Here is a 25,498-nt window from a genome sequence, read left to right as displayed (position 1 = left end):
TTAAGAAACCTCTAAATCCTCCATTACCATGGGCTGCCTTTGGAGAAGAGAATGGCAACCCCACTCCAATATTCTTGCCTGGGAAATCCCATGGACAGAGAAGCCTGGCGGGCTACAGTCCATGGGGTCACAAAGAGTGGGACACACCTTAGTGACTGAGCGCACATGGGCTGCCTTAACACATTTTCAAACATTTAAAATGTTTTAATTTTAACACATTTTCAAACATTTAAAATGTTTTAATTTTAACACATTTTCAAACATTTAAAATGTTTTAATTTTAACACATTTTCAAACATTTAAAATGTTTTAATTTTAACACATTTTCAAATCAAATTTAATACCCTGAGAAATTGTGTAATATTTCAAAGAAGCTCCATCAGTGGGCTTTATTGATATTCTCCTCTGAGGCCAAAGAATGTCTGGTAGCCATAGCACTTACCCTGATCTTTATTATCCAGAAAATCCATATTTGGATGTGCCAACCTCTAAATTTCCATCACACTTACTAATCAGTCCTAAACATTTCACTACAAGGGAAACAGGAAACATTCTTAAGAGGAAATGGGGAAAGAGTCACAGAGCCCCTAGACCCATGGTAGGCAACACTCCCCAAATACATACATTCCCCTAACTCCCCAAGTACACAAAAACTACAGCAAATACCTTCTTAGTCTCTTTCTTCTCAAACATGCTGTTCACACTATATAGATTAAGAACAAGGAACATACAGGCCTTAGTTTAAAGACTGGTTTTGCCTTTCAAAAACCCCTTCATCTCAGAGGCAATCGCAGGCCAAAGTTTGGGAGCATGGTAAGTGGGTGGGCAGGAGGGGTCTGGATACAAAACCAGCGGAACCTGGTGAGGGATCGGGCTAGAGGGGGCTGCCACCGCTCTAGAAATACTTCATGACATCAGTAGATCCAGGCTCCCTGGGCTTCCACTTATTAAGATGTGTATCCTTGAGCAAATTACTTAACTGAAAAAGAGGAGCACCACTCTCAACAAGTTGCGAGGGTGAATGAGATACAGCACAGACAGTGTCGGGTCCAGCCCAGATCGAATATCCTGTAGAAGCAGCCCCCTCTGATGACTGTTGCTCCCCCTGAGTAGAGGCTCCTTGGAAGGCTCCTACACGGTCACACGTATTCACATTTCTAACACATTGTGTCCTTGTCCAGAGACAGGAAGGTGTGCATGTACCTGCTGAGTACTGGAGAGCCAGGCCTGCGAGTGTGTGACTATTGGGTAATAACCACCAGGAAACAGCAGGCCAAGCACTTATTAAAAGCTGTGAAAATATTCGGCGGGGGGGAATGCCTGTATAATATTGAGGTGGGGAGACTTCCCAACCCTTGCTCCCTGGGCTCCTTTGCTGGTCTGGCAGACCCACACATCCGCTGTGCTCATCTCAGTCCTCCTGGCACTCACCAGTCCTCCACGAGCCATCTCGCTGCAGGCTTGGCTGGTCGAGTCTCCCCTGCACCGACCACATCTAGTCACTGCTGAGCAATAACGCTGGCCCTGGAAGGTGGTCAGGGGACGGGCTACTCACCCCCAATAATAAGCAGCTATTGCTTCCCTTTTACCAATACCTGTCCTGAGTCTCCCAGACCACTGGATATTAACGTGATTTCCTAGCATTTCCCTGAATGGGAAGAAAAAGCTGGAGTATAATCTTACCTCCCTGCTTACCCCAGAAATCACCCGATGCTAACTTCGAGGTCCTTCTTCAGGTCATTAACCAGGGTGCCCTCTATCATGTTCCTTGGACACTCATTCACCCTGTGGCAGTGCTTCTGAGCCCTTTTCTCACCAAGTCACATGGAGAAAATAATACTGTTTGTACTGGACACAGGGAAGGTGGGCACAGAGCTGCTGGAGGTGGGTGGGCCCACAAATGCTTCATCAGGGCTGAGAGGATGGAGATCTCGACATATCCCTAATCCTCTCCTGCATCATGACCCTGTATCACAGCACTCAGTCCTGTATAAGGGCACTCAGCCCTGTACCGTAGCATGTAGTCCTGTATCACAGTCTCATTCCTATGTCACTGGGCTCATTACATCATGGTCTTACATGGTGACTTTTCTGTCTCCACAACAAGACTGGAAACTCCATGATCTGGACGAGGTGTGATTTCCTGGTGCCTCCGTCTCCTCTACAGCATTATCAAGTCCCAGCAACCATTCAACACATATTTGTTCCACTATAAACAGTCACAAGGCTTCCCAGGTGGCACTAGTGGTCAAGAACCTGCCTGCCAATGCAGGAGACTTAAGAGATGTGAGTTTGATCCCTGAGTTGGGAAGACCCCCCTGGAGGAGGGCATGGCAACCCACTCCAGTATTCTTGCCTGGAGAATCCCATGGACAGAGGAGCCTGGTGGGCTGCAGACCATAGGTTCACAAAGAGTCAGACGCGACCAAGTCGGATGCAACCAAGGGACTAAACAGCAACATGAACAGCCAAGGGCGGCAGCAGGCAGGGCAGGGGCCTGATGAACACAGAACCACCTTCCTGACTTAGACTTAGTATCCTTTTCAAAATCATACTGTAGCCTCTTTTATAAACATCTTCAGGAGTTGTCCTCATTTTGTTTTGGAGGCAAACAGAAAACAAGTGGAAGGAACATCCTCTTTGAAGAAGCTGAAAATGGTCCCAGGCCTGAAACGTTGGGTTTGCAGAGGAGCTGCCGAGCCTGGTGAACACTGGACCTGTGTGGGGAGGAGGGAAGCAGAGGGACAAAGGGGCAGCGGGCAGGACTTAGGCCACGTTGACGCTGTCTTAACGCAGCTCCTCAGGAGGCACCAGGAGGGTCTGGGAGCACAAGTCTGGGCCCCTCTGATGGCACCAGGTGTCTGGGGAGAGATGCACAGGCCTGCCGTCTTTGCCCAAAGCAATCTCAGCAGGTGGGGAAGAGGCAAAAGGATTGGTGTTGGTGATGGCAGGAGGACCTCCTAGGTGTCAACATTGGCCAGGTGACATTTATGTGCCTTAGGAGCACCGGCTCACTTCATCCTCCCAACAACCCTCAGAGAAGAGCTACTCTGCTCATTCTAGAGATGGGGAGACTGAGATACAAAGAGACTAAGTAAATGGCCTCAAGCCATGCAAGTTGAAAGTGGGGCAGCCGCCAAACTATGAATCTTGGGCATCTCACTCCGAGCCAGCACTCCCAGCTACTGAGTTAGTCCTGGGGCTGATTCATCAGCAGGAGGGTGGAAGACATGATCTTGAGAAGAGGAACTGTGTGGTTTGGGCTTCATGACAGACACGCCACTCCACCCTGGGGCACAGTGTTAGTGAGAAGGTGCCCAGAAATGAGAGGCAAGATCCAGCAGACAGGTTCCACCAACTCAGCTCTGGCAACTCCCAGCATCATGGGTCAGCAAACAACTGGCTCCGGGAACATAAACTCTTTCAAAATTGAGGGTCTCCTGGGAAGACCCAGAGGCAAAAATCCCTCAGGAAAGGAGGAAAGAAATGTGACCAAATGTGGGTGAAAAATATATGCCCCCAAAATGATGCCACTGGGCTTCCCTGGTGGCTCAGTGGTAAAGAATCCGATGCAGGAGACATGGGTTTGCTCCCTCGTCTGGAAAGATCTCAATTAAAAAAGAAAAAAAGGCAAAATGATGCAACTAAGGAAATGAAGATGATGACTGTTAACCAAAGCAAGACTTCTCTGAACTCAGACCTCGAAGAACAAATAAAGACCTCAACGAGGAGATAAGCAAACAAAAGAGCATAGAAGGAAGCTGGCCAAACTCACGGAAGCAATGGAAGAGAAAAACAAAGCCCCTGCAAAAGTGAGAACTCCATCACAAGAAGAAAGAAGAGATGCTGCCAAATGCAGCTGGGGCAAAAGGCTTCCGCACAGTTAAACAGATAAAAAAAAACACTAAGAGCACTAAAACACTCAAAACAAAGATACTCAAAACAAAGCTCCAAAGCGCTGCCACCCTCTGAATGACTTTTAGAAAGCACTGAAAACAAAAACCACAATGCACACAAAGATGACAGAACCAAGGCTGATTTACCTCTGTGCATTCACACAGAATGATTTGCAAGATGCAAATTGTGAAAAGCAAGGTTCAGAAAGTGGGTAGAGTAAGTGCTCATTCATGAGACAGAAAAGGATATGCCTATGTATGAATGCTCGTATCTGCACAAAAGTGCGTAGAGGGACACGTGGTAAACTGTAAACAAGTGTCTACGGTGGGAGTGAGGTTGCACGGGTGTGGTGGGAGTGAGGTTGCACGGGTGGGGGCCCAGTCGCATCCAACTCTTTGCGACTGCTGGACTGTAGCCCACCCGGCTCCTCTGTCCACATGGAATTTTCCAGGACTGCGTTGCCATTTCCTCCTCCAGGGGATCTTCCCAACCCAGGGATTGAACCCATGACGCTTGTGTCTTCCGCACTGGCAGGCAGATTCACCACCACTTTGAGGTTACTTTTATCATGTACCGTTTTGTGCTGTTTGAATGTTACCACCATCACCACTGCAACAACAAACTTTTCAAATAGAAGGAAAATATACATGTATGTGTATATACACGCACACACACACACACACACACCCCTAACATTAAGTATACGTGAAAGTACGGGCAGTCATGCAATGGGAGGCTCCAGCGGCATTTCTCAGTTGGGTGGACCAGTAAGTTTATCAACACTCTTGAACCACTGAATAAATGCACTTTGTTCCCTTTTTTTTTTTAAACAAATCTGGTCAAAGTATCACTCCTCCCTGAACCAGGGAATCAGTTCAGTAATATCATATCACTGGACGACTTCGGTCCTTTCAAAGCTCTTCCATTCAGTAGAGAACGTACAAGGAGGCATAAAGATGTTCCCAGTGTACCAGCCGAATGGATCCTGCACTAAACAAATGTATCTGGCCAAGCTCCAGCCTCTGGGGGCAAGTGGCCAATGGTTCTTTAGACCACCAAAGGACAGGGAGTTCCTGTCTGTCCTGTGGAGATTGAATTTTCTCCATAATTCATTTACAATAAAGTTCTAAGCAGAGAATACACAAATATAATCTGGCATGGCTATTATGCTGTCCTGAGGTCTTCAATGTGGAAACTTGGAAGTCCCAGCTACAGAATCAGGGTCCCAGAGTTGTCGTGGGGGCCCTAATAATCATGTATTCTCTTTTCCACGGCTAGTTTTGAGATGTCAGTGCTTATGCAACAGATAAAAGGTATCAACTTAATTAAAATGGGCAAAAGGCCAAGTGATACACTTAATGTTCCATCTAGAATCTAAGCCTCCAAAAGAAGAAAATATTAATAGGAACCATCTTCCTGTGTCCTCAAATGAATGTATTTTATCTGAATCCAGGCTCCGTAGGGCTGATGGTCAGAAACGCACCCATGGAAACATGTTCCGTAGTGAAATCATGACCTTAGTCAAGAAACGTAAGCTTACCAGCTGCACCAGTTTTAAAAAATCAGTGAAGACATCACTTCTCAACACGTTTGGGTCCATGGTTACTGAAAAACAGGAACAGCAAGCCAGGTTAGCACAGGGCTGGGTTGGCTGTTCTGTTAAACTGCCCTGTCCTCCAGGCAGCCCTCCAGACCTTGACAGTGCACCGCTGCCTCCTCAAAGGCAATGGAGCCTGTGACTTCTCAAATCCATGAAAACCCACAAGGCGTCCTCCTCCAGGCAGCCTGGACTGACACTGTGAACCCATCACACCAGTCCCAGGTGACTCTTTCCAGGAGTCCTTTTTTATTCATGCACATCCATCACTCAATAGCCATCCTGCTGCCCCTACTAGAAAGACAATGAAGTTGATATGAAGAAAAAATAAGATCTAAAACTGTGGATCTAGACTCCCACTTTAGAGAGATGCTTGGTCATTTGAAAATTTTAAATCAGCCAAGAAACAAGGATGTAGAGGACTTCTTTTCACAATGGGAGCTCTCAAGAGGTTATCAAAAAAAAAAAAAAAGCAACAATAAGGCTGCCAGAGATTTAAACTTTCTTATGTACTTATAAGACATTTACCCCCTTAGATTTAAAGCTCCAGATACCAACACACAGAGCTGTAGCCAGAGTACATGGGGCTGGGACTTGCCCCCCGAGGACCCCACAGTCACACGTGAGGGGCTTCCCTGTAGCTTTCTCAGTTCTTATCTTCCTCCCCATGAGTCCTCTCCCACACTCGAGCTGAACTTATCCACCTTCTAAATCTATATCAAATGTCTTTCTTTTTGTTGCTCTTTTACTGATCTTGTCAAATCACTTCTACCAGCATTCCAAACTAGCACCGACTGAGGTCATTTCGGGTTGTGCTTCCCAAATGATGCCAGGTTTTTCAAAATAAAATAACTAAGAGAGAGAGTCTCTGTAAGAACAAAAACTTTTTTCCCTCTCTTTTAAAGAGGTCATTTCACTGCGGGGGTGGGGGTGGGGGGCAAGCTCTTGTCTTATTTTCTGGAATATATGTAACATGTGTGCTAAGTCGCTTCAGTCATGTTCGACTCTGTGTGACCCTATCAACTGTAGCCTGCAGGGCTTCTCTGTCATGGGAGTCTCTAGGCAAGAATACTGGAGTAGGTTGTCAATCCTTTCTCCAGAGGATCTTCCTGACCCAGGGATCGACCCCACGTGGCATATGTCTCCCGCACTGGCAGGCAGGTCCTTTACCACTGGTGTTACCTGGGAAACCCATATGTGGCATGTATGCAAACTAATCATGATAATCAGTACCATGGATCCTTGGGATGGGGAACACTGTTGAAGAAGTGTTCAATAAATTAGTATTTACTGTACAACCGTTAAGTACGGAATACTATGCAAAGCATTTTGCATGTTTTAGCTCACTTAATCTTCACAACAAACCCTGAAGTAAAGAGCATTTCCAGTTTACAGATAAAGACACTGAAGCTCAGAGAAGGTAAGTGTCTTTCCCCAGGTCACACAGCCAGTGAGGTGCAAACCAGGGGCTTGGCTCTGGGTCTGAGCAGAGCCTGTGCCCTCAGTCACATGCCACACTGCACTGTCTCCTTCCTCTACCTTCCAAGGGGATGCGCGGGGCATCCTGATTATGGATAAAGGCCAGGTCTAGAGAAGTGACCCCTGAAGCACAGTAAGCATTTGTGAAAAGGCCAGCTGTTAAAGGAGTATTTCATGAAGATCTGAGAAAGCAAACCAAGAGAGAATGAAATTTCAAAAGATATTACATTTTGAACTTGAAAAAATTTATTTAATATGTCTAAAAAGGGGTACATTCTCCATTACAAAAGATGAATGGAAAATAGATGACTTCTAGAATTTCTATTTGCTATGTTTTAAAAAAAAATATGTGCAACTCTGAAAAATAATGAGGTAAATTTATAATTGCTTCAGATGACCATTATATCTACTACTGTGGGCAAGAATCCTTTAGAAGAAATGGAGTAGCCCTCATAGTCAACTAAAGAGTCTGAAAGGCAGTACTTGGAGGCAATCTCAAAAACAACCAGAATGATCTCTGTTTGTTTCCAAGGCAAACCATTCAACTCTAAGCAATTCAAGTCTATGCCCCAATCACTAATGTCAAAGAAGCTGAAGTTGAATGGTTCTATGAAGACCTACACAACCCTTTAGAGCTAACACCAAACAAGATGTCCTTTTTTATCATAGGGGACTGGAATACAAAAGTAGGAAGTCAAGAGATACCTGGAATAATAGGTAAGTTTGGCCTTGGAGTACAAAATGAAGCAGGGCAAAGGCTAACAGAGTTTTGCCAAGAGAATGTGCTGGTCATAGCAAATACCTTCTTCCAACAACACAAGAGATGACTCTAACACATGGACATCACCAGATAGTCAACACTGAAATCAGATTGATTATATTATTTGTAGCCAAAGATGGAGAAACTCTATACAGTCAGCAAAAACAAGACTGGGAGCTGACTGTGGCTCAGATCATGAACTCCTTATTGCCAAATTCAGACTTAAATAGAAGAAAGTAGGGAAAACCACTAGACCATTCAGCTATGACCTAAATCAAATCCCTTACGATTATACAGTGGAAGTGAGAAATAGATTCAAGGGACTAGATCTGATAGAGTGCCTGATGAACTATGGACAGAGGTTCATAACAGGTACAGGAGGCTGTGATTAAAACTACCTCCAAGAAAAAGAAATGCAAAAAGACAAAATGGTTATCTGAGGAAGCCTTACAAATAGGCCTTCTCAGGTTGTCTGAGAAAAGGAGAGACGTGAAAGGCAAAAGAGAAAAGGAAAGATATACCCATTTGAATGCAGAGTTCCAAAGAATAGCAAGAAGAGATAAGAAAGTCTTCCTCAGTGATCAATGCAAAGAAATAGAGGAAAACAATAAAAGGGGAAAGACTAGAGATCTCTTTAAGAAAATTAGAGATACCAAGGGAATATTTCATGCAAAGATGGGCTCGATAAAGGACAGAAATGGTATGGACCTAACAGAAGCAGAAGATATTAAGAAGAGGTGGCAAGAATACACAGAAGAACTGTACAAAAAAGATCTTCATCACCCAGATGACCACAATGGTGTGATCACTCACCTAGAGCCAGACATCCTGGAATACGAAGTCAAGTGGGCCTTAGGAAGCATCACTAAGAACAAAGCTAGTGCAGGTGATGGAATTCCAGTTGAGCTTTTTCAAATCCTAAAATATGGTGCTGTCAAAGTGTTGCACTCAATATGCCAGCACATCTGGAAAACTCAGCAGTGGCCACAGGACTGGAAAAGGTCAGTTTTCATTCCAATCCCAAAGAAAGGCAATGCCAAAGAATGCTCAAACTACCGCATAATTGCACTCATCTCAATTGCACTCATAGCAAAGTAATGCTCAAAATTCTCCAAGCGAGGTTTCAACAGCATGTGAACCGTAAACTTCCAGATGTACAGCTGGATTTAGAAAAGGCAGAGGAACCAAAGATCAAATTGCCAACATTCACTGTATCATCGAAAAAGCAAGAGAGTTCCAGAAAAACATCTGCTTCATTGACTACGCTAAAGCCTTTGACTTTAGCATATCATAACAAACTGTAGAAAATTCTGAAAGAGATGGGAATACCAGACCACCTTACCTGCCTTCTGAGAAACCTGTATACAGGTCAAGAAGCAACAGTAAGAACTGGACATGGAGCAACAGACTGGTTCCAAATTGGGAAAGGAGTACATCAAGGCTGTATATTGTCACCCTGCCTGTTTAACTTGTTTAACTTGTATGCAGAGTACATCATGTGAAATGCCAGGCTGAATGAAGCACAAACTAAAATCAAGATTCCTGGGAGAAATATCAATAACCTCAGATATTCAGATGATATCACCCTTATGGAAGAAAACGAAAAGGAACTAAAGAGCCTCTTGATGAAGGTGAAAGAGGAGAGTGAAAAAACTGGCTTAAAACTCAACATTCAAAAAACTAAGATGAAGGCATACAGTCCCATCACTTCAAGGCAAATAGATGGGGAAACAATGAAAACAGTGACAGATTTTATTTTCTTGGGCTCCAAAATCACTGCAGATTGTGACTGCAGCCATGAAATCAAAAGATGCTTGCTCCTTGGAAGAAAAGCTATGAGAAACCTAAGCAGCATATTAGAAATCAGAGACATTACTTTGCCAATAAAGATCCATCTAGTCAAAGACATGGTTTTTCCAGTAGTCATGGATGGATGTGAGAGCTGGACCATAAAGAAGGCTGAGTGAGTGAGTAAAGTCACTCAGTCGCGTCTGACTTTTTGCGACCCCGTGGACTGTAGCCCACTAGGCTCCTCTGTCCATGGGATTCTTCAGGCAAGAATACTGGAGTGGGTTGCCATTTTCTTCTCCAGGGGATCTTCCCGACCTAGGGATCAAACCCAGGTCTCCCACATTGCAAGCAGATGCTTTAACCTCTGAGCCACCAGGGAAGCCCTGGTATAAGAAGGCTGAGTGTTGAACAATTGATGCTTTTGAACTGCAGTGTTGGAGAAGACTCTTGAGAGTCCCTTGGACTACAAGGAGATCAAACCAGTCAATCTTAAAGGAGATCAGTCCTGTTTATTCATTGGAAGGACTGATGCTGAAGATGAAGCTCCAATACTTTGGCCACCTGATATGAAGAGCCGACTCATTAAAAAAGACCCTGATGCTGGGAAAGATTGAGGGCAGGAGGAGAAGGAGACGACAGAAGACAAGATGGTTGGATGGCATCACCAACTCAATTGACATGAGTTTGAGCAAGCTCTGGGAGATGGTGATGGACAGGGAAGCCTGGCATGCTTCAGTCAATGGGGTCGCAAAGAGTCAGACACTACTGAGCAACTGAACAACAATAAGAAAGATCTGTAAGACTGATATTTTAAGAGGAGCAAAATCAACATACAGAAGAAAAAGGTTTTTTTCTTTTGTAATGAAGGACATTAGTGGGGTATTTGGCGATGTTTGAATAAAGTCTCTATACTAGATAGCATTACTATATCAGTGTTAATTGCCCGATTTTTATAACTACACTTTAGTTACTGAAGAGAATGTCCTTGATCTCAGGAAATACACATAGATATACTTAACGATAAAGTGGTTTATATATGCAAAACAAGTGTCTCAAAAATTATATACAATATATATTATGCATACATTCATAACACCAACACAGACATGGGAAAGTGAGAGAGAGTAATAAAGTAATGAAGAAAGTAATAAAGTAAAGTGATAACATCTGGGAAATCTGGGTAGAATATACAGAAATTTTTGCATTAATTTTGCAACTTCTCTGTAAGTCAGAAATTCTTTAAGACTAAAAAGTTTTAAAAACTCAGATTCAGGACATCCCTGGCGGCGCAGCTAATAGAAATCTGCCTGCCAATACAGGGGACATGGGTTCGGGCCCTGGCCCGGGGGGGATTCCACATGCCGTGGAGCCACTGGGCCCTTGGGCCACAACTACTGAGCCAAGAACAGCAGCCCCTGAACCCACGTGTTCTAGAGCCCATGCTCTGCAACAAGAGACCCGCTCATGGTGAGACGCCCATGCACCGCAACGAACAGCAGCCCCCACTAAAGAAAGCCCATGTGCAGCAATGAAGACCCAGAGCAGCCAAAACAAGCTAATTAATTAATTTAAAACAAAACTCATATACAGAAAAATGCATAGAGTAAGCTTCGATTTGTCTTTAACCAACAAAGATGTACTCACACACTAGAATACACAGGATGGTTTCTGAGAAATACACAAGCCTCTTGTATTAATAATAGTATTTTATTTTAAAGGCATGAGAATCTGAGGTGGAAGGGAACATGTCTTTCATTTTAAACTCTTTGGCCAGGTTTTATTTTTAGAACATTTTATGTCTATACCATTTCCCCTTTTTAAACTTTTAACTGTTTGAATGCCAATGATTCTATTTCTCCCCACCGTCCTCTCTTATGAGAGCTCATCTTGCTGTGCATATAGGGCTTTTTAGAAGCCCACCAATGCTCCAAGACTCTGTATCACTAGCTTCATGGGTCCAGAGCAGACCTCCAAGCATTCCTGGTGCCTCAGCTTTGCTCCTAGGGAAGCCAGAGAGGAAACTGCCATCTCCAGCACTGGCAGTAAACATTTCTGATCTCTCCTGAAAGCTTTCACATAAAAACAGATCATTTTATCCTTTTGTTCAGTCTTAATCCAAATGACATTTCTTTGACTTCTACAATCAAAACCAACACAGAGCACGTGGGGAAGGGGTAACTCTAAACAAAGCATTTTTATACCAAATACAAAGACCACATATTGTATGATTCCATTTATGTGAAATAGCCAGAGCAGGCAAATTTATAAAGGCATAAATTAGTGCATAAAGACAAGGGCTGGTAAGGGAGAGCAATAGGAAGTGGCTGATAATAGGTATAAAATTTCTTTTGGGGTGGTAAAAATGCTCTCAGATTCGATGACGGTGGTGGTTACACAATTCTGTAAATATACTAAGAGCCATTGAGGACAGATATAAACCTTCACATTTCCACAGATCTGTTTTAAAAAATCCAAATACATACCATTTTGTAAATATTGTTCTAACTGGTCCCTTCTCTCATCAGCCATAGATGTGGTCATTGCAAGATAGTACTTTGGTGGAAAGGGTGGCAGGCAATTTCCAAACACCCGCTTCAGCTGAAAGATCCAGAAAACACAGGGTTAAGGCGAAGCCCCTACTGTTCAAGGCTGGTGAGACACCTAACCTCCGCCTGGGGCAAGTCTCTCTCCCGCACTTTATCTAAAATTAACACTTCCTGATCGTCACAAAGAGTCGGGCACGACTGAGTGACTGAACTGCACTGATGGTCAAAAGGAAGAAGAGGTGATACCTTGATTTTCTTAAAGAGGATTTTATTATAGTATAGGTTTCTAGAACACTGTTAGACGTATCTCAGACTGACAACTCCAGTCTGAGTTTGGTAGATTTGGGGTATATTTTAATCTTTCATTTGTTTTTACACAACTGCCCATCAGTCACATCATACAATATTCCTTTAATTCATTCCCCAATAGTATTCGTGACATCAATGATGAGAGTTAGGAATTTAATTCCCCCTCCCCACACCCACCCAATTTGAACAGAACAGCAGATGCTCAGAGTTGTGCAGTCTAATTTGGTAGCCTCTGATAACACAGCTAGTCCAAACTGAGATGGGAGGTAAGTGTAAAATACACTCTAGTTTTAAGGGAAGACTTCGTACAAAGGGAAGACAATGTAAAACATTTTCCTATGTGTATGCTAAGTAGCTTCAGTCGTGTCTGACTCTTTGGACTGTAGACTGCCAGGCTCCTGTCTGTGAGATTCTCCAAGCAAGAATATAGGTGTGAGTTGCCATACCCTCCTCAATAACTTTTTATGTTTATTATCTACTGAAATCATAATATTTTAGATGTATCAGATTAAATAAAATATATCATTAAAATTAATTCCACCTGCTTTTAAAATCTTTTTTAACATGTTAAAATTTTAACACAAAATTTTGCAGTGTTACATATGTGGCTCACATTCTACTGCTAGTGGACAATGTTGGTTTCTAAAAGTCCTGCAAGGCTGACATATGATCCCAATAGAAACCCTGCCAGACCCCTCCCTCTTCCCCACCCATATATGACCCAAGACCACGACCAGGTTGGAAACTATCTTTATGCAAGCTCATAGTGGATGCATCAAAAATAATTTTAAAATTAGGTAATCAAAAATGACCTTCATTCCAGACTCACATTTACAGTGAAAGCTTGAAAATAAGACATCGTATTATTCTTTTTAAAGTAGAAGAAAGGAAACCAGTAAGATTTTAACATGGTACCTCTGGAACAGGAAATTTCACTGGCTTAAAGAAAATGAGAGCAGATCTAAGAGAAATGAGACTGCAAATAAGAACGAACTAAAATTCCATTACCTTTGTCAAAAATAGTGTGTGTTTGGCTATTTACCTTGCACCAGCCCTAACTTCAAAATAGATCCCAAATCTGGCCACTTCTTCCTCCCCCACTGCCATCACTCTTGTCCACACCCCTGTCATCTCTTGCTCCAGGTTATTGCAGTAACTTTCTAACAGATCTGTCTGCCTCCGCCCTTGCTCCCCTTCCGTCTATTCCTAATACAGAATCTAAGTTACTTAAAAGTGTAAGTCAGATCATTCCTCTGCCCTGCACAAAATCCTTCATAGCAGCCTATCTCACTCAAGTACGAGCCAAAATCCCAATTCTGGGCCACCCGCTAAGACGTCCATTAGCCACCCATGACTACTTAAATTTAAACTTAAAATTTAAAATTCAACTCCTCCATCTCACTAACCACATTTCAAATACTCAGTAGCCACTGGAAACATGGCAAGTTCCTAGCAAACTGGACAAAGAAGATACAGAGCATTTCCACCAGCACATAAATTTCTATTGGATAGTGTTGATTTAACACTTAGAAAGGTTATTACCTGCCTACCTGAAGGGAAGATACAGCTCCCTTATATTTCGTTTGGTCTGCTAGGTTGTTCGTTCGATTTCTAGGGAATCTAAATTTGATGCCAACATTTATTTTTGCAATTTAAAAATATTCAAGTTATATTCTGGAGAGAATATAAAATGGCACAGCCACTTTGGAAGAACTTTTGGCAATTTCTTACAAGGTAAACATAGTTTTACCACATAATTCAGCAACTACACTCCTAGTTATTCACCCAACAGATTTGAAAACTGTGGCCACAAAAAAACAGCATACAAACATTTAGAGGTGCTTTACTCATAATCACCAAAACCTGAAAGCAACCGAGATCTCCTTCAATAGGTGAATGGATAAACAAACTCTGGTCTATCCCTACCATGGAATATTCCCCAGCGATAAAAAGAAATGAGTTGTCAAGCCACAAAAAGACATGGAGGAAACTGAGATACACATTGATAAATAAAAAGTCAATCTGAAAAAACACACTCTATGACTTCAATGATATGATATTCTTGGGGGAAAAGCAAAATGATAGAGAGAGTGAAAACATCCATGGTCACCAGGAGCTTGGAAAAGGGCGGTGTTGAACTGGTGAAGCCTGTGGAACCTTTCAGGGTGAAACTGGTCTGTATGATACTATGGTACAGAATACTAGGCATTTGCCAAACCTACTGAACTTTACAACACAACTTTAATGTGTGCAAATTTTTAAAGAATCATTTGGGAAGTGGGGGGAAACCCAGAAAGGAATGCAGAATGTGAGTAAACAATTTAACTATATTATACATACATGAATCAACTGGAGTGAAGGGAATGAGGGAAAAGGTGCTGACCCAAGTCACTCTGCAAATGAGTCTGTAAAATTAAAGGCAAGAGCAGCTGTACAGAAGCACTGAGCTCCAGCTGATAAAATTGTCTCCTACGTGGATACAGGTTAACCATTCTGGTACCTCTATATGTGCCCACAGAATGGAACAATCAAGTCAACAGGTGGCAGGTGGCGTGAGTGGTTTCTCACTGTTGTAATGAGAGTTTTCAGATAAGGGAACAGGCTAGAGTGAGCCAGGTGGTGATGGGTTACCGTTGAAGACATCGGTATGAACTCACGTTTAACTTAATTTAGACACCGATGGCTACACGCAGAGGTATTTATTTATAGACATGCACATATGCACATATGTTTTCTTGCTCTTTAAGCTGAGAGGGCCTAAAAGCAACGACACTGCGGCAGTGGAGAACACATCTAGTGCCAGATATTGGTTTCTAATGTTATTCTCCAATAAAAGCAACTAGGACTCCATGAAGAAATGGTTGATTCTAGGACTGAGGCAGGAAATACACAAGATGAGTCTGGGACTGGGACTTCCCTAAGGTCCAGTGGTTAAGACTCTATGCCTCCAATGCAGACGGTGTGGGTTTGATCCCTGGTCGGGGAACAAAAATCCCACCAGCTACACAGTGGGGCCAAAAAAAAAAAGAAAAGATGAGTCTGGGGAATCTTATAGTGCCAGAAAATAAGAAAGTGTGTAAAGCAAACAAAAGTCAAATAAGGGTATGTCAAAGAAACAGGAACAAACAGAAAGAGCTCCCACAGGCCAAGCTGGAACAATTTGAACAATAAAATAAAGTCTAATTGAAGTACAGCCTGAAGTATAAAGTAAATATCTAGGAGTCCACTCCAGGAGTATTATATCCAGGAGTCTATAATAATTTTTAGCCCAGCTATAAATTATTGACTAAATAAATAAATCAGAGAGAATAGACAAATCCTGGTGCAGAAGAATCCCAAATAATGTATGTAGATACTTCATGCCACAAGGAGATGGAACATAAATCCTCAGTCTTTAAGTGTGGTCTGTGCATGGTGACCTCCCTCCTAGGAGCACAGTGTGGAAAGGCAGGGAAAGAAGTAACCTTATGTGGAGAAACCTGACCAGCACTCCCTCAGCCAGGTGACCAAGGGCAATATCAAAAATGTTAGATCGATAGCAACTGCCCCAGACAAGATGTGATTAGAAGCACTTGTCCCCCAGGGTCTTTCTCTCAAAACCATAAACCCAGTCTGCTCATCTGAAAAACATCAGACCAAGTCCAACAGAGGGACATTCCACAAACTACCTGCCGGATACTCCTCAAAACTGTCAAAATCATGAACAAGAGGAAAGCCTGAGAAGCGGTCACAGTCAAGAGGAGCCTAAAGTGACATGACAGTTTAATGTGGGGCCTGGATGTGGCCTTGGAACAGAAGGACATTCAGTAAAGACCAAAGTTAGAATAAATGATAGACTATAGTTTGTAATTCTGCATCAATACAGGTTCATTGTGTTAGGTCACTTTTAGTCGTCTCCAACTCTGTGGGACCCCATGGACTGTAGCCCACCCAGGCTTCTCGGTCCATGGGATTTTCCAGGCAAGATGACTGGAGTGGGTTGCCACTGCCTTCTCCACATAAACATCACAGATGCTCCCAAATGGGTGGGAATCGCAGTATCCTTGAACCAGCAGGGCTATCTGGGTTATCCAGGGGAGATTTGGGAGGAGCCCTACAGCCAAGAGCTGGACGAAAAGTCAACAAGGATTAAGGTCCTAATACCCACCCCAGAGCCAAAGCTCTCCCAGCAGGTTTTACAACCAGAGCTGACTTCTCAAGGAATCTTTCCCCTCCTTTCTCAAGCACTGGTCTAAGGGGGAAGATAAACACAACAAACTGAGCAGTAAAGTCCACCAAAGGTCAATCACAACCGCACAAGTTCTTCAACTCTACCAAAATACAGTCTCAAATAGTACATAGTTTACCTATTAAAAGCACTTGCATACTGAGAATTATCTGTTATTAGAGTTGGCCCCCGGAGACGGCAATGGCAACCCACTCCAGTACTCTTGCCTGGAAAATCCCATGGGCAGAGGAGCCTGGTGGGCTGCAGTCCATGGGGTCGCTAAGAGTCAGACAGATTGAAGCAACTTAGCAGCAGCAGAGTTAGCCCCAACATTCAAAAACTGTTTCAAGAGATCAGAAGGAAAATGCACCTCTTGTGTTCCTTCAGTAAGAGGTGTTTTTGTTTGCTTGCTTTGAAAAATCATGTTCAGGTAACATTATTTTTTTAAATTCCAGCACAGTCTCCTACTCCAATTTCTCCATTGCACAGTTCTGCGTCTTAACATGAACAGAACTCTACTGGCCAAATGAAGCTTGATGTCAAGGTGGGAGGATGTGATCAGATTGCCTTCGTTATCAAGGTGGGAGGATGACAGGGTGCATGGCCATGATGATCATCTACTTCACAGGACTGTATTGAGGAAGAAATGGGAAAATACACAAGACTGATGTTCTTTGGTACAAAATCCCACAGTCCAGGTTGATTTGAGCTGTGACCTTTTATCTGGAGATGCCATATGCACTTGCATCCCCCTATTTCTATCCCTTGGTGGTGACCTGGGACGAGTGGAATTACAGTCACAACACTGTCCTCTTGATAGCCTCTGTTTCCGATGTTGACTCAGTCATCCCACCTTCCAAGGCCCCTTGTATTAAAAATCTCAGATTGTCCAGATAATGGGTCACAAGCTCAAATCAACCTGGACTGTGGGATTTTGTACCAAAGAACATCAGTCTTGTGTGTTTTCCCATTTCTTCCTCAGTACAGTCCTGTGAAGTAGGCAATCATCATGGCCATGAACCCTGTCACCCTCCCACCTTGATAATGAGGGCAATCTGACCACATCCTCCCACCTGGACAACAAGGTTAGTTGACAATGAGTAACTCAGGCAGCTGAAGTGACTTAAACCAAGATCAATGAGCAGCAGAACTTGGACACAGTCTTTTCACCACTTTTTCTTTCTCCTTGCCCTCTTTCCCTCCCATCCTCCTCCTCCATCAAATCTCTATTGGGCCTCTCCTAAAACAGGATTCTGTGCTGGATACGCTATGCCTACAGCCTTCATTCATTCCTTCATTTAAGCATGTGGGCTTCTCAACTAAATAAAGAGGGAAACAAAATCTTCACACAAAGAAGGGGAAAGCAACAAGGTCTAAACACAGAGTGGCAGAGGAATCAGAGAAAGGCGTCTTGTGCAATTAAGGGGGACTTCCAGAGGAGGTGGAGCTCGAGGTGACCCTTGAGAAAGGCTGGTCTCTAACCCATGGCCCAGCAGGCAGAGGCCTTCTCAGGAGGGGGAAGTGAGCCAGGGAGTGGCAACCGGCCAGCTCATGAGAACAGACGGTCTAAGTCAGGGAGAAGAAATAGCAGGTAGGAGCCAGACTGAGTCAGCACCTGGCAGGGAAGAAGACTGAACCAGTGCGGAACCCTCCTCTCGCACGGAGGATCCTTTGCAAGGCTCGTCAGCATTGCTATGACTGATGCCAGCAGGGCATTTCCAAAGAGGCAAGCATCCTTGCCACAGAGTCCAGCCTCATTTACACAGGATGGCCAAAATGAGCCAGTTAAAGGTTTCTTTCACAGATTTAACTCCCCTTGAGGGAGGTGGTACAGGCAAGGGCGTAGATCAAACCGATTTTATTCATTTAGAGGCACAGAAAGCAGTCAGGTCAGGGAGTTCCCGTGGCAGAGAGACGGATAACACTCAGCAGTGGAAGGGAAGCTGCCAGAACTTGAGAGCCTCCGTGGGAACTGGGCTGCCGGCCATGACTTCAGAGATCACGGGTCACAGTTGACCTCTGGGAAACACAACCATCATTCCTCAGGTCAGTCGTATACACATTAGCCTCCCATAGAAGGGGCAGGGGCCACATCACCTCAGTCAGGTTCTCCTTCTCAATTGCAGAGGGCTTCCCTGGTGGCTCAGATGATAAGGAATCTGCCTGCAATGCAGGAGACCTGGGTTTGATCCCTGGGTTGGGAAGATCCCCTGGAGAAGGGAATGGTTACCCACTCCGGTATTCTTGCTGGAGAATTCCACAGATAGAGGAGCTTGGAGGGCTACCATCCACGGTGTCACAAAGAGTCTGACATAACTGAGAGACTTCCACTCCATCAATATACAAAATAGAAATCAAATTCGTAAATCCAAAAAACACATGTGCTAAAAGTCAGAGTCTTCACTTAATTTAACATAGTGCTTGCCATTTAATAGGTACTTAGTAAATATTCTTAAGTAAATGAGTAATCAGTTAAGCCTATTAAGATGAAATTTCTGTTCTATTGTGATGCAGAACTTCCAAATCAATTGGAAATAAACTTCTACTCACCAAACAGACACAGGACACACACATTCATAAACACAGATGGGGACTTACTTTATATTGTCTCATTTTTTATTGTGCTCAGTATTAATATTAAATCAGATTAAGAATTCTTAGCCATTTCACATCTTCCATGGAGTAGGAAGAATAAAAACTGCTGAGAAGAGGCTGGGGGAAGTCAGCCAACCTTTTGGTCTCTGACTTAGGGTTGCCAGATAAAATAGAGGATGCCCAGTTAAGAGTATCTCAAATATTGCAGGAAATATTCTAGTACTTTGCCAACAAATGTCTGTCTAGTCGAGGCTATGGTTTTTCCAGTGGTCATGTATGGATGTGAGAGTTGAACCATAAAGAAAGCTGAGCGCCAAAGAATTGATGCTTTTGAACTGTGGTGTTGGAGAAGACTCTTGAGAGTTCCTTGGACTGCAAGGAGATCCAACCAGATCCTTTAGATCCAACTGATCTAAAGGAGATCAGTCCTGGGTGTTCATTGGAAGGACTGATGCTGAAGCTGAAACTCCAATACTTTGGCCACCTGATGTGAGGAACTGACTCATTGGAAAAGACCCTGATGCTGGGAAAGATTGAGGGCAGGAGGAGAAGGGGACGACAGAGGATGAGATAGTTGGATGGCATCACCGACTCGATGGACAAGGGTTTGGGTTGACTCCGGGAGCTGGTGATGGGAGGCCTGGCATGCTTCGGTTCATGGGGTTGCAAAGAGTCGAACATGACTGAGCGACGGAACTAATACTAGACAAGTATTTGTTATTTATCTGAAATTCACATTTAACTGAGGATCCTATATTTTTATTTGCTAAATCTAGCAAACTTACTTGGACTTTTCATCTATAAAATGGGAGTAATGATAATGATTGCAATGCCAACCTTATAGGGGCTTCTTGGGCAGGTGGAATAAAATCTTATGCCAGGAACTCTAAGGACAGAAAGCAGATCTTGTTGTCTGGGACTTGAGGTAGAGGGAAGGGATCAAGAGCAAAGGGGACAAGGAAACATTATGAGTGTGGGAATTGTTCTCTGTCTTGATTATGGTGGCAGTAGATTAAATATATTTGGAAGGAATGATGCTGAAGCTGAAGCTCCAGTATTTTGGCCACCTCATGCAAAGAGTTGACTCATTGGAAAAGACTCTGATGCTGGGAGGGATTGGGGGAAGGAGGAGAAGGAGACGACAGAGGATGAGATGGCTGGATGGCATCACTAACTCGATGGACGTGAGTCTGAGTGAACTCCAGGAGATGGTGATGGACAGGGAGGCCTGGCGTGCTGTGATTCATGGGGTCGCAAAGAGTCAGACATGACTGAACGACTGATCTGATCTGATAGTTCATCACACTAGACACATACAATTGGGGAATTTTATTATACTATGCTTAAATAAAGTAAAAAAAAAATGTTAGCTTAGGATGCAGTTGTTTTTCTGATAGTCTGTTTTTCTGATGTTTTGCCAACTTTGATAATGAACCACAAAATGGTTAGAGCAGGTTCCAAAGATCAAATCTAGGCTCCAACACTTGGAGTGGTATGACCCTGGGCAAGGTGTACCTCAGTTTTCTCATCTGTTAAATGGGGCTAATTATAATCCTAGCTCATAAGACTGTTATAAAAATTAAACACAATATTACATATAAAGCTCTTGGCACCAACCTTAGCACAGAGTAACTGTTAGTTATTGTTCTAAATTAATAATACCAATAGCCACCTCCTAAGATCTAAGTAGTTTATTTAAAAGGAACTGTTCCTACAGAAAAGGGAAACAATGATACATGTAAGATGGTTGGAAAATGGCTAAAGAAATCCTCACTTTAGAATTTTGAAAAACAAGTACAAAATATTCATCAGTATCCATTGTATACTCTACAAAAGGCAGATCTTTGTGGAGATCAGAAGAACTGGCTTTATGTTTCTGCTTCAGGGCCTGCTAGGATTTGATAAGTCTGAATTTTTCTGAAAACAAGCATTTTTCTGAGTCGGTTAAGGAGGGCTTGACAAGCCTCTGCGTCAGCAAATATTTACCGAGCACATAAACTACGCGTCAGGTTCTCTGAACACCTGGATTCGAAGCTTCACAAGAGCCTTGTGAAGTTGACACCCACAACCACCTACCTGATCATTTCTGAGGAAAAAATGGAAGGTCAGAGAAGAGGTGAGGTGTCCAGCCAGGAAGTGGTCAGTCCATCTCTCCCTTCTCCTCTCTGCCGACTCCTGCTTTTTACCTGTGATGGCCACCTCCCCATCATGACCTCACATGCAGGGAGGCAGATGAGGGTGGGAGTTCATCCTCATGTTCATCCTACAACTGCCTAAACCAACCATACTGTCTCTTCCTTTGAGTTCCCCATCTGTAGTCCTCTCAACTCCCCAGGCAGGTTTCAGTCACAAGTAGCTTGTCATCCTTCAAAAGTCTGAATCCATGCCCTTTTTATTCAGCCCCTGACAGTCATTCCTGAGGACCTACTGGGTCACAGACACTGTGTTAAGTGCTAGCAATTCAAAAATGACCACAAAAAGTCACAACCACATTACACCTGTTTTCCCTGAATCCAGAGAAACTTAGTCATACCTTGAAAATGGACTTTTCCAACACACTGGAATGTATGAGGGAGAAGGCTCACTTCAGTGAAGATTTTATAATAGTGTAATAATGGAACTGAGCTGTCCATCAACAGAAAACGGTCTTAAAGAAATATGATCTATTTACTCACTAGAAACCAGAGATTATCTGAAAGGACTCTCCCCAAAATGTTAATATCTATTGCCGAGGCAAGCTTTTTTCTTTTTCCTTTTTTCTTTCTAACTTTAGGTATGTGTTCTTTATAATTGGATACAAAATCTTAAAAAAACCAACAAAAACTGCATGAAGGTGGGGGAAAGGTGAAGTTCATTTCCAAACTTCCATGTACTCCTCTAACCCACTTTGATGATTTGCAACACTTCCTTGTTAGGAAAACAAAACCCATTAGACCTGGTTAATAAATCAATCTGCATGCTGGAAGAAAGTGTCATCAGGACACCAGAGTGAGAAACTAGAGTGGAAAATGGCCTTCTAATTTAATAATTCCTCTGTTTCCTGGCTTTCCAGTCTGCCCATATTTGAAGCCTATGAATACCTTCCTTTGAAAACAAAAATAGAGACACACCTTTTCAAAGGGGGGAAAATTAAACTCTAGGAGAAAGAAAGTGTTAGTCACTCAGTTGTGTCCAACTCTTTGCAACCCCATAGATTGTAGCCCGCTAGGCTCCTCTGTCCATGGAAATCTCCAGGCAAGAATACTGGTATGGGTTGCCATTCCCTTCTCCATGGGATGTTCTCAACCCAGGGATTGAACCTGGGTCTCCTGCATCACAGGCAGATTCTTTGCCATCTGAGCCACCAGGGAAGCCCAATACTCACATACCAGAGACTGGAGACTACACCTTGATCTAGACTTGGTTTGCTCATTTTGCACAAGGACATTGTCTTGGGAAAACAACTGGGATTGAAATGGAGCCCAGGTTGGGCTGGTGGGGGTCACCGGGCTGGGGTGGGTTGGATAATTAATTACCTATGGCACCCCACCTCACCTCACAGCCCTAGGTGATTAGACCAGGTAACATGTATTCATTGAGCTATATGCCAAGCAATTCACGATTAACCAGTTACCACGACTCGGATTAGGAGCCCAAAGCCCTCAGGAAGTGCAGTGTCTTGTCAGGGTCAAGCACCCAGAGCCCACGGGCCACACTGGAGTCGGGTGGGTGGGCTGGGACCCGCCTGGGTCCTCTCACCTGTTCGTTCCAACGATGCAGCTGGCTGTAACGCACCTTGCAGAACAGAAACCCGTCCAGGTACACGGAATACAGCTGCAAACAGAGACATCAGAGTTCGAATCAGCCGAGTGAGGTGAACCCCCGCCTTGTCCCTGCCCAGTCTCACCCCGAGCCCCCTGACGCACTACGTAGCGGCCCCCCAGCGCGTCGGGCCGCTGCTGGGACACCGGGATGCAGAAATGCATCTTCCTGGCTCTGGCGGCGGCCCGGGGCGGCGCTGGGAACCCGGCCCGCGGCTGCGGCGGCGGCGCGGTCCTCGGCTCTGAGTCCCGCGGCGGTGGGTGCAGCGGCGGGTCCCGCGGTCCGCTCGCCTCGGGTGTCCTCAGGTGCGGCCCGCCTCCTGGTCCCCGCCCCGCTCCGACTGGACCACTCGGGTCCCCGGAACGGAAGGAGGCGAAGTGAGGCCACCGTCCACGCCCCACAGCCAGTCTGCGCCCCAGGCGGGGCTTCAGGTGCTCCGCGGGGCCAGGAACGGAATTCAAGATAGACGCTAGAAAGTGCCAGTGCCCGTCTTGGGCCAGAGGCTTCACCGTGGGGTCTGTGGACTCCCGGGGGCTCTTTAGGGGAGAATGTGCATGGATGGGTGGGGCGATGGAATTCTTCTGAGAAGGTCCTGGGTTTCATCAGACTTTCAGAGGGTTCCTTGGACCCACGAAAGTTACAAATAGTTGCTCCGGCAGCATGGATGTCGTGTGCACCTGTCAACTGTGTAACTCACTAACTACTCCCCACCCCACCCGGCATCTCAGGCTCCTTGCTGGGCGTTAGGCGGTGGGGGGTGCACAGCCCAAGAGAACCCCGTCTTCTCCATGTGTGGGCTCCCGGGCCGCATTCTGATCTCTGTGGCCAGCAGAATGTCCAGGATCCCTTCCATTGGGTCCGTCATGACAAAAACAGACCACACTCAGACCCACCTTCAGACTCCAAATGTTGACATTTTTTTTTTTTTTTGCAAGTCAGTGTCCTGATAGGATTGAAAAACATTGTGTCCCATTGCAAGCCATCATTGCATGCAGTACACTGTGAATTAAGACTGTCAACATATGCCTGCTGCTGCTGCTGCTGCTAAGTCGCTTCAGTTGTGTCCAACTCTGTGTGACCCCATAGAGGGCAGCCCACCAGGCTCCCCTGTCCCTGGGATTCTCCAGGCAAGAACACTGGGTTGCCATTTCCTTCTCCAATGCATGAAAGTGAAAAGTGAAAGTGAAGACGCTCAGTCGTGTCCGACTCTTCGAGACCCCATGGACTGCAGCCTACCAGGCTCCTCCATCCATGGGATTTTCCAAGCAAGAGTACTGGAGTGAGGTGCCATTGCCTTCTCCTACATCTAGTAATTACCCTGGGCTTCTCAGGTGACTCAGTGGTAAAGAATCTGCCTGCCAATGCAGGAGACTCAAGAGAAGTGGGTTTGATCCCTGGGTGGGGAAGGTCCCCTGGAGGAGGAAATGGCCACCCATTCCAGTACTCTTTCGAGAGTACAAAAATCCCATGGGCAGAGGAGCCTGGTGGGCTACAATCCATGGAGTCACAAAAGAGTAGGACATGACTTAGTGACTAAACAACAAGTAATTACCCTATGACTAGAACATTTGTATTACATTCAGTATTTTGTATTAACATTTGTTAAAGGCAATACTTGAGATATGCCATAGTATTTGCAATACCACTTTAGGATTTTCTAAAATACTAAATATTTTTCCTTAAAAAGAAAAAAAGAAAACCAAAAACTTTTTTTCCTTTAATACACCAGAAACCTCATCAAATGGAAGTGGTTTCAGCAACTCTTGATCCCCAAGAAGCCCTGATTTCAAACAGGTGCCAGCACCCAGTTAGCTGAGTTCCCCTAAACTCCTTGGTCTCTGGACTAACCATCTTAAGTTCTTTCAGCAGTCTCTCATTTTAGTTGGAAAGTAATCCTCCTAATTCCCTTATTTTAGTTAAACCAAAATAGCATTCCTGCTGCCTGGTCATCAGGGTGGAGGGTGGAGGGAGGTAGAAGTCCCACGCGTGTCTGTCATAGGTGGGCCCTGGGCTCTCTCCTCACTTCCTGTCCTTTGTGTGGTGTATTAAGTCACTTTTAGTCATGTCCGACTTTTGGGGACCCCAGGGACTGTAGCCTGCCCAGGCTTCTCTGTTCATGGGATTTTCCAGGCAAGAATACTGGAGTGGGTTGCCATTTCCTCCTCCAGGGGACCTTCCCGACCCAGGGATTGTACCAGCACCTCTTAGTTCTCCTGCATTGGCAGTCAGGTTCTTTACCACTAACACCACCTGGGAAGCCCAAGGTGGACATTGGGCTTTATCCTGTCCTTTATCCTCCCGTAAAGTCTTCCAGGTAAACATGAAGAGTAACATCCTACCCATGACAGGCCAGAGAATGAGGTAGCTTTTACAAGTCACAGATCACTTTTTCATAGGTCCAAATAGTTTATTCTAGAACTTCAGCAGAACCACGGAAAGCCCTTTAAGATGCTTATCACTGGGAGAGAACTGAGGGCCTGACGTGAGAAGCCGAGACAGGGAAGGAGCACAGCACG

The 25,498-nt window shown here is 44.4% G+C and overlaps 1 protein-coding gene across 3 annotated transcripts in view; it reads right to left on the bottom strand.

Annotated features, from left to right (window-relative positions):
• Positions 1-23,580, bottom strand: part of SNX31 (sorting nexin 31) — an 82,808-nt gene extending 59,228 nt beyond the window's left edge. The window contains exons 1-4 of one of the 3 annotated variants that reach the window (XM_061439271.1): positions 23,087-23,580; positions 22,920-22,994; positions 12,008-12,122; positions 5,438-5,502 (exon numbers count right to left, since the gene is read on the bottom strand). In XM_061439271.1, the coding sequence (XP_061295255.1) occupies positions 5,438-5,502; positions 12,008-12,122; positions 22,920-22,994; positions 23,087-23,146 (315 nt within the window). In that variant the 5' untranslated portion in view covers positions 23,147-23,580. Of the gene's footprint in view, positions 1-5,437; positions 5,503-12,007; positions 12,123-22,919; positions 22,995-23,086 lie in introns of those variants that run through there. The other 2 variants (XM_061439270.1, XM_061439272.1) reach the window with 2 other exon arrangements.
• Positions 23,581-25,498: the final 1,918 nt, after the last annotated feature.

Source organism: Bos javanicus, chromosome 14 (genome assembly GCF_032452875.1).
Source record: "Bos javanicus breed banteng chromosome 14, ARS-OSU_banteng_1.0, whole genome shotgun sequence".
NCBI lineage: Eukaryota > Metazoa > Chordata > Mammalia > Artiodactyla > Bovidae > Bos > Bos javanicus.
The sequence above is the reverse complement of the archived record's forward strand: the minus strand, read 5'-3'. Positions and strand labels throughout refer to the sequence as shown.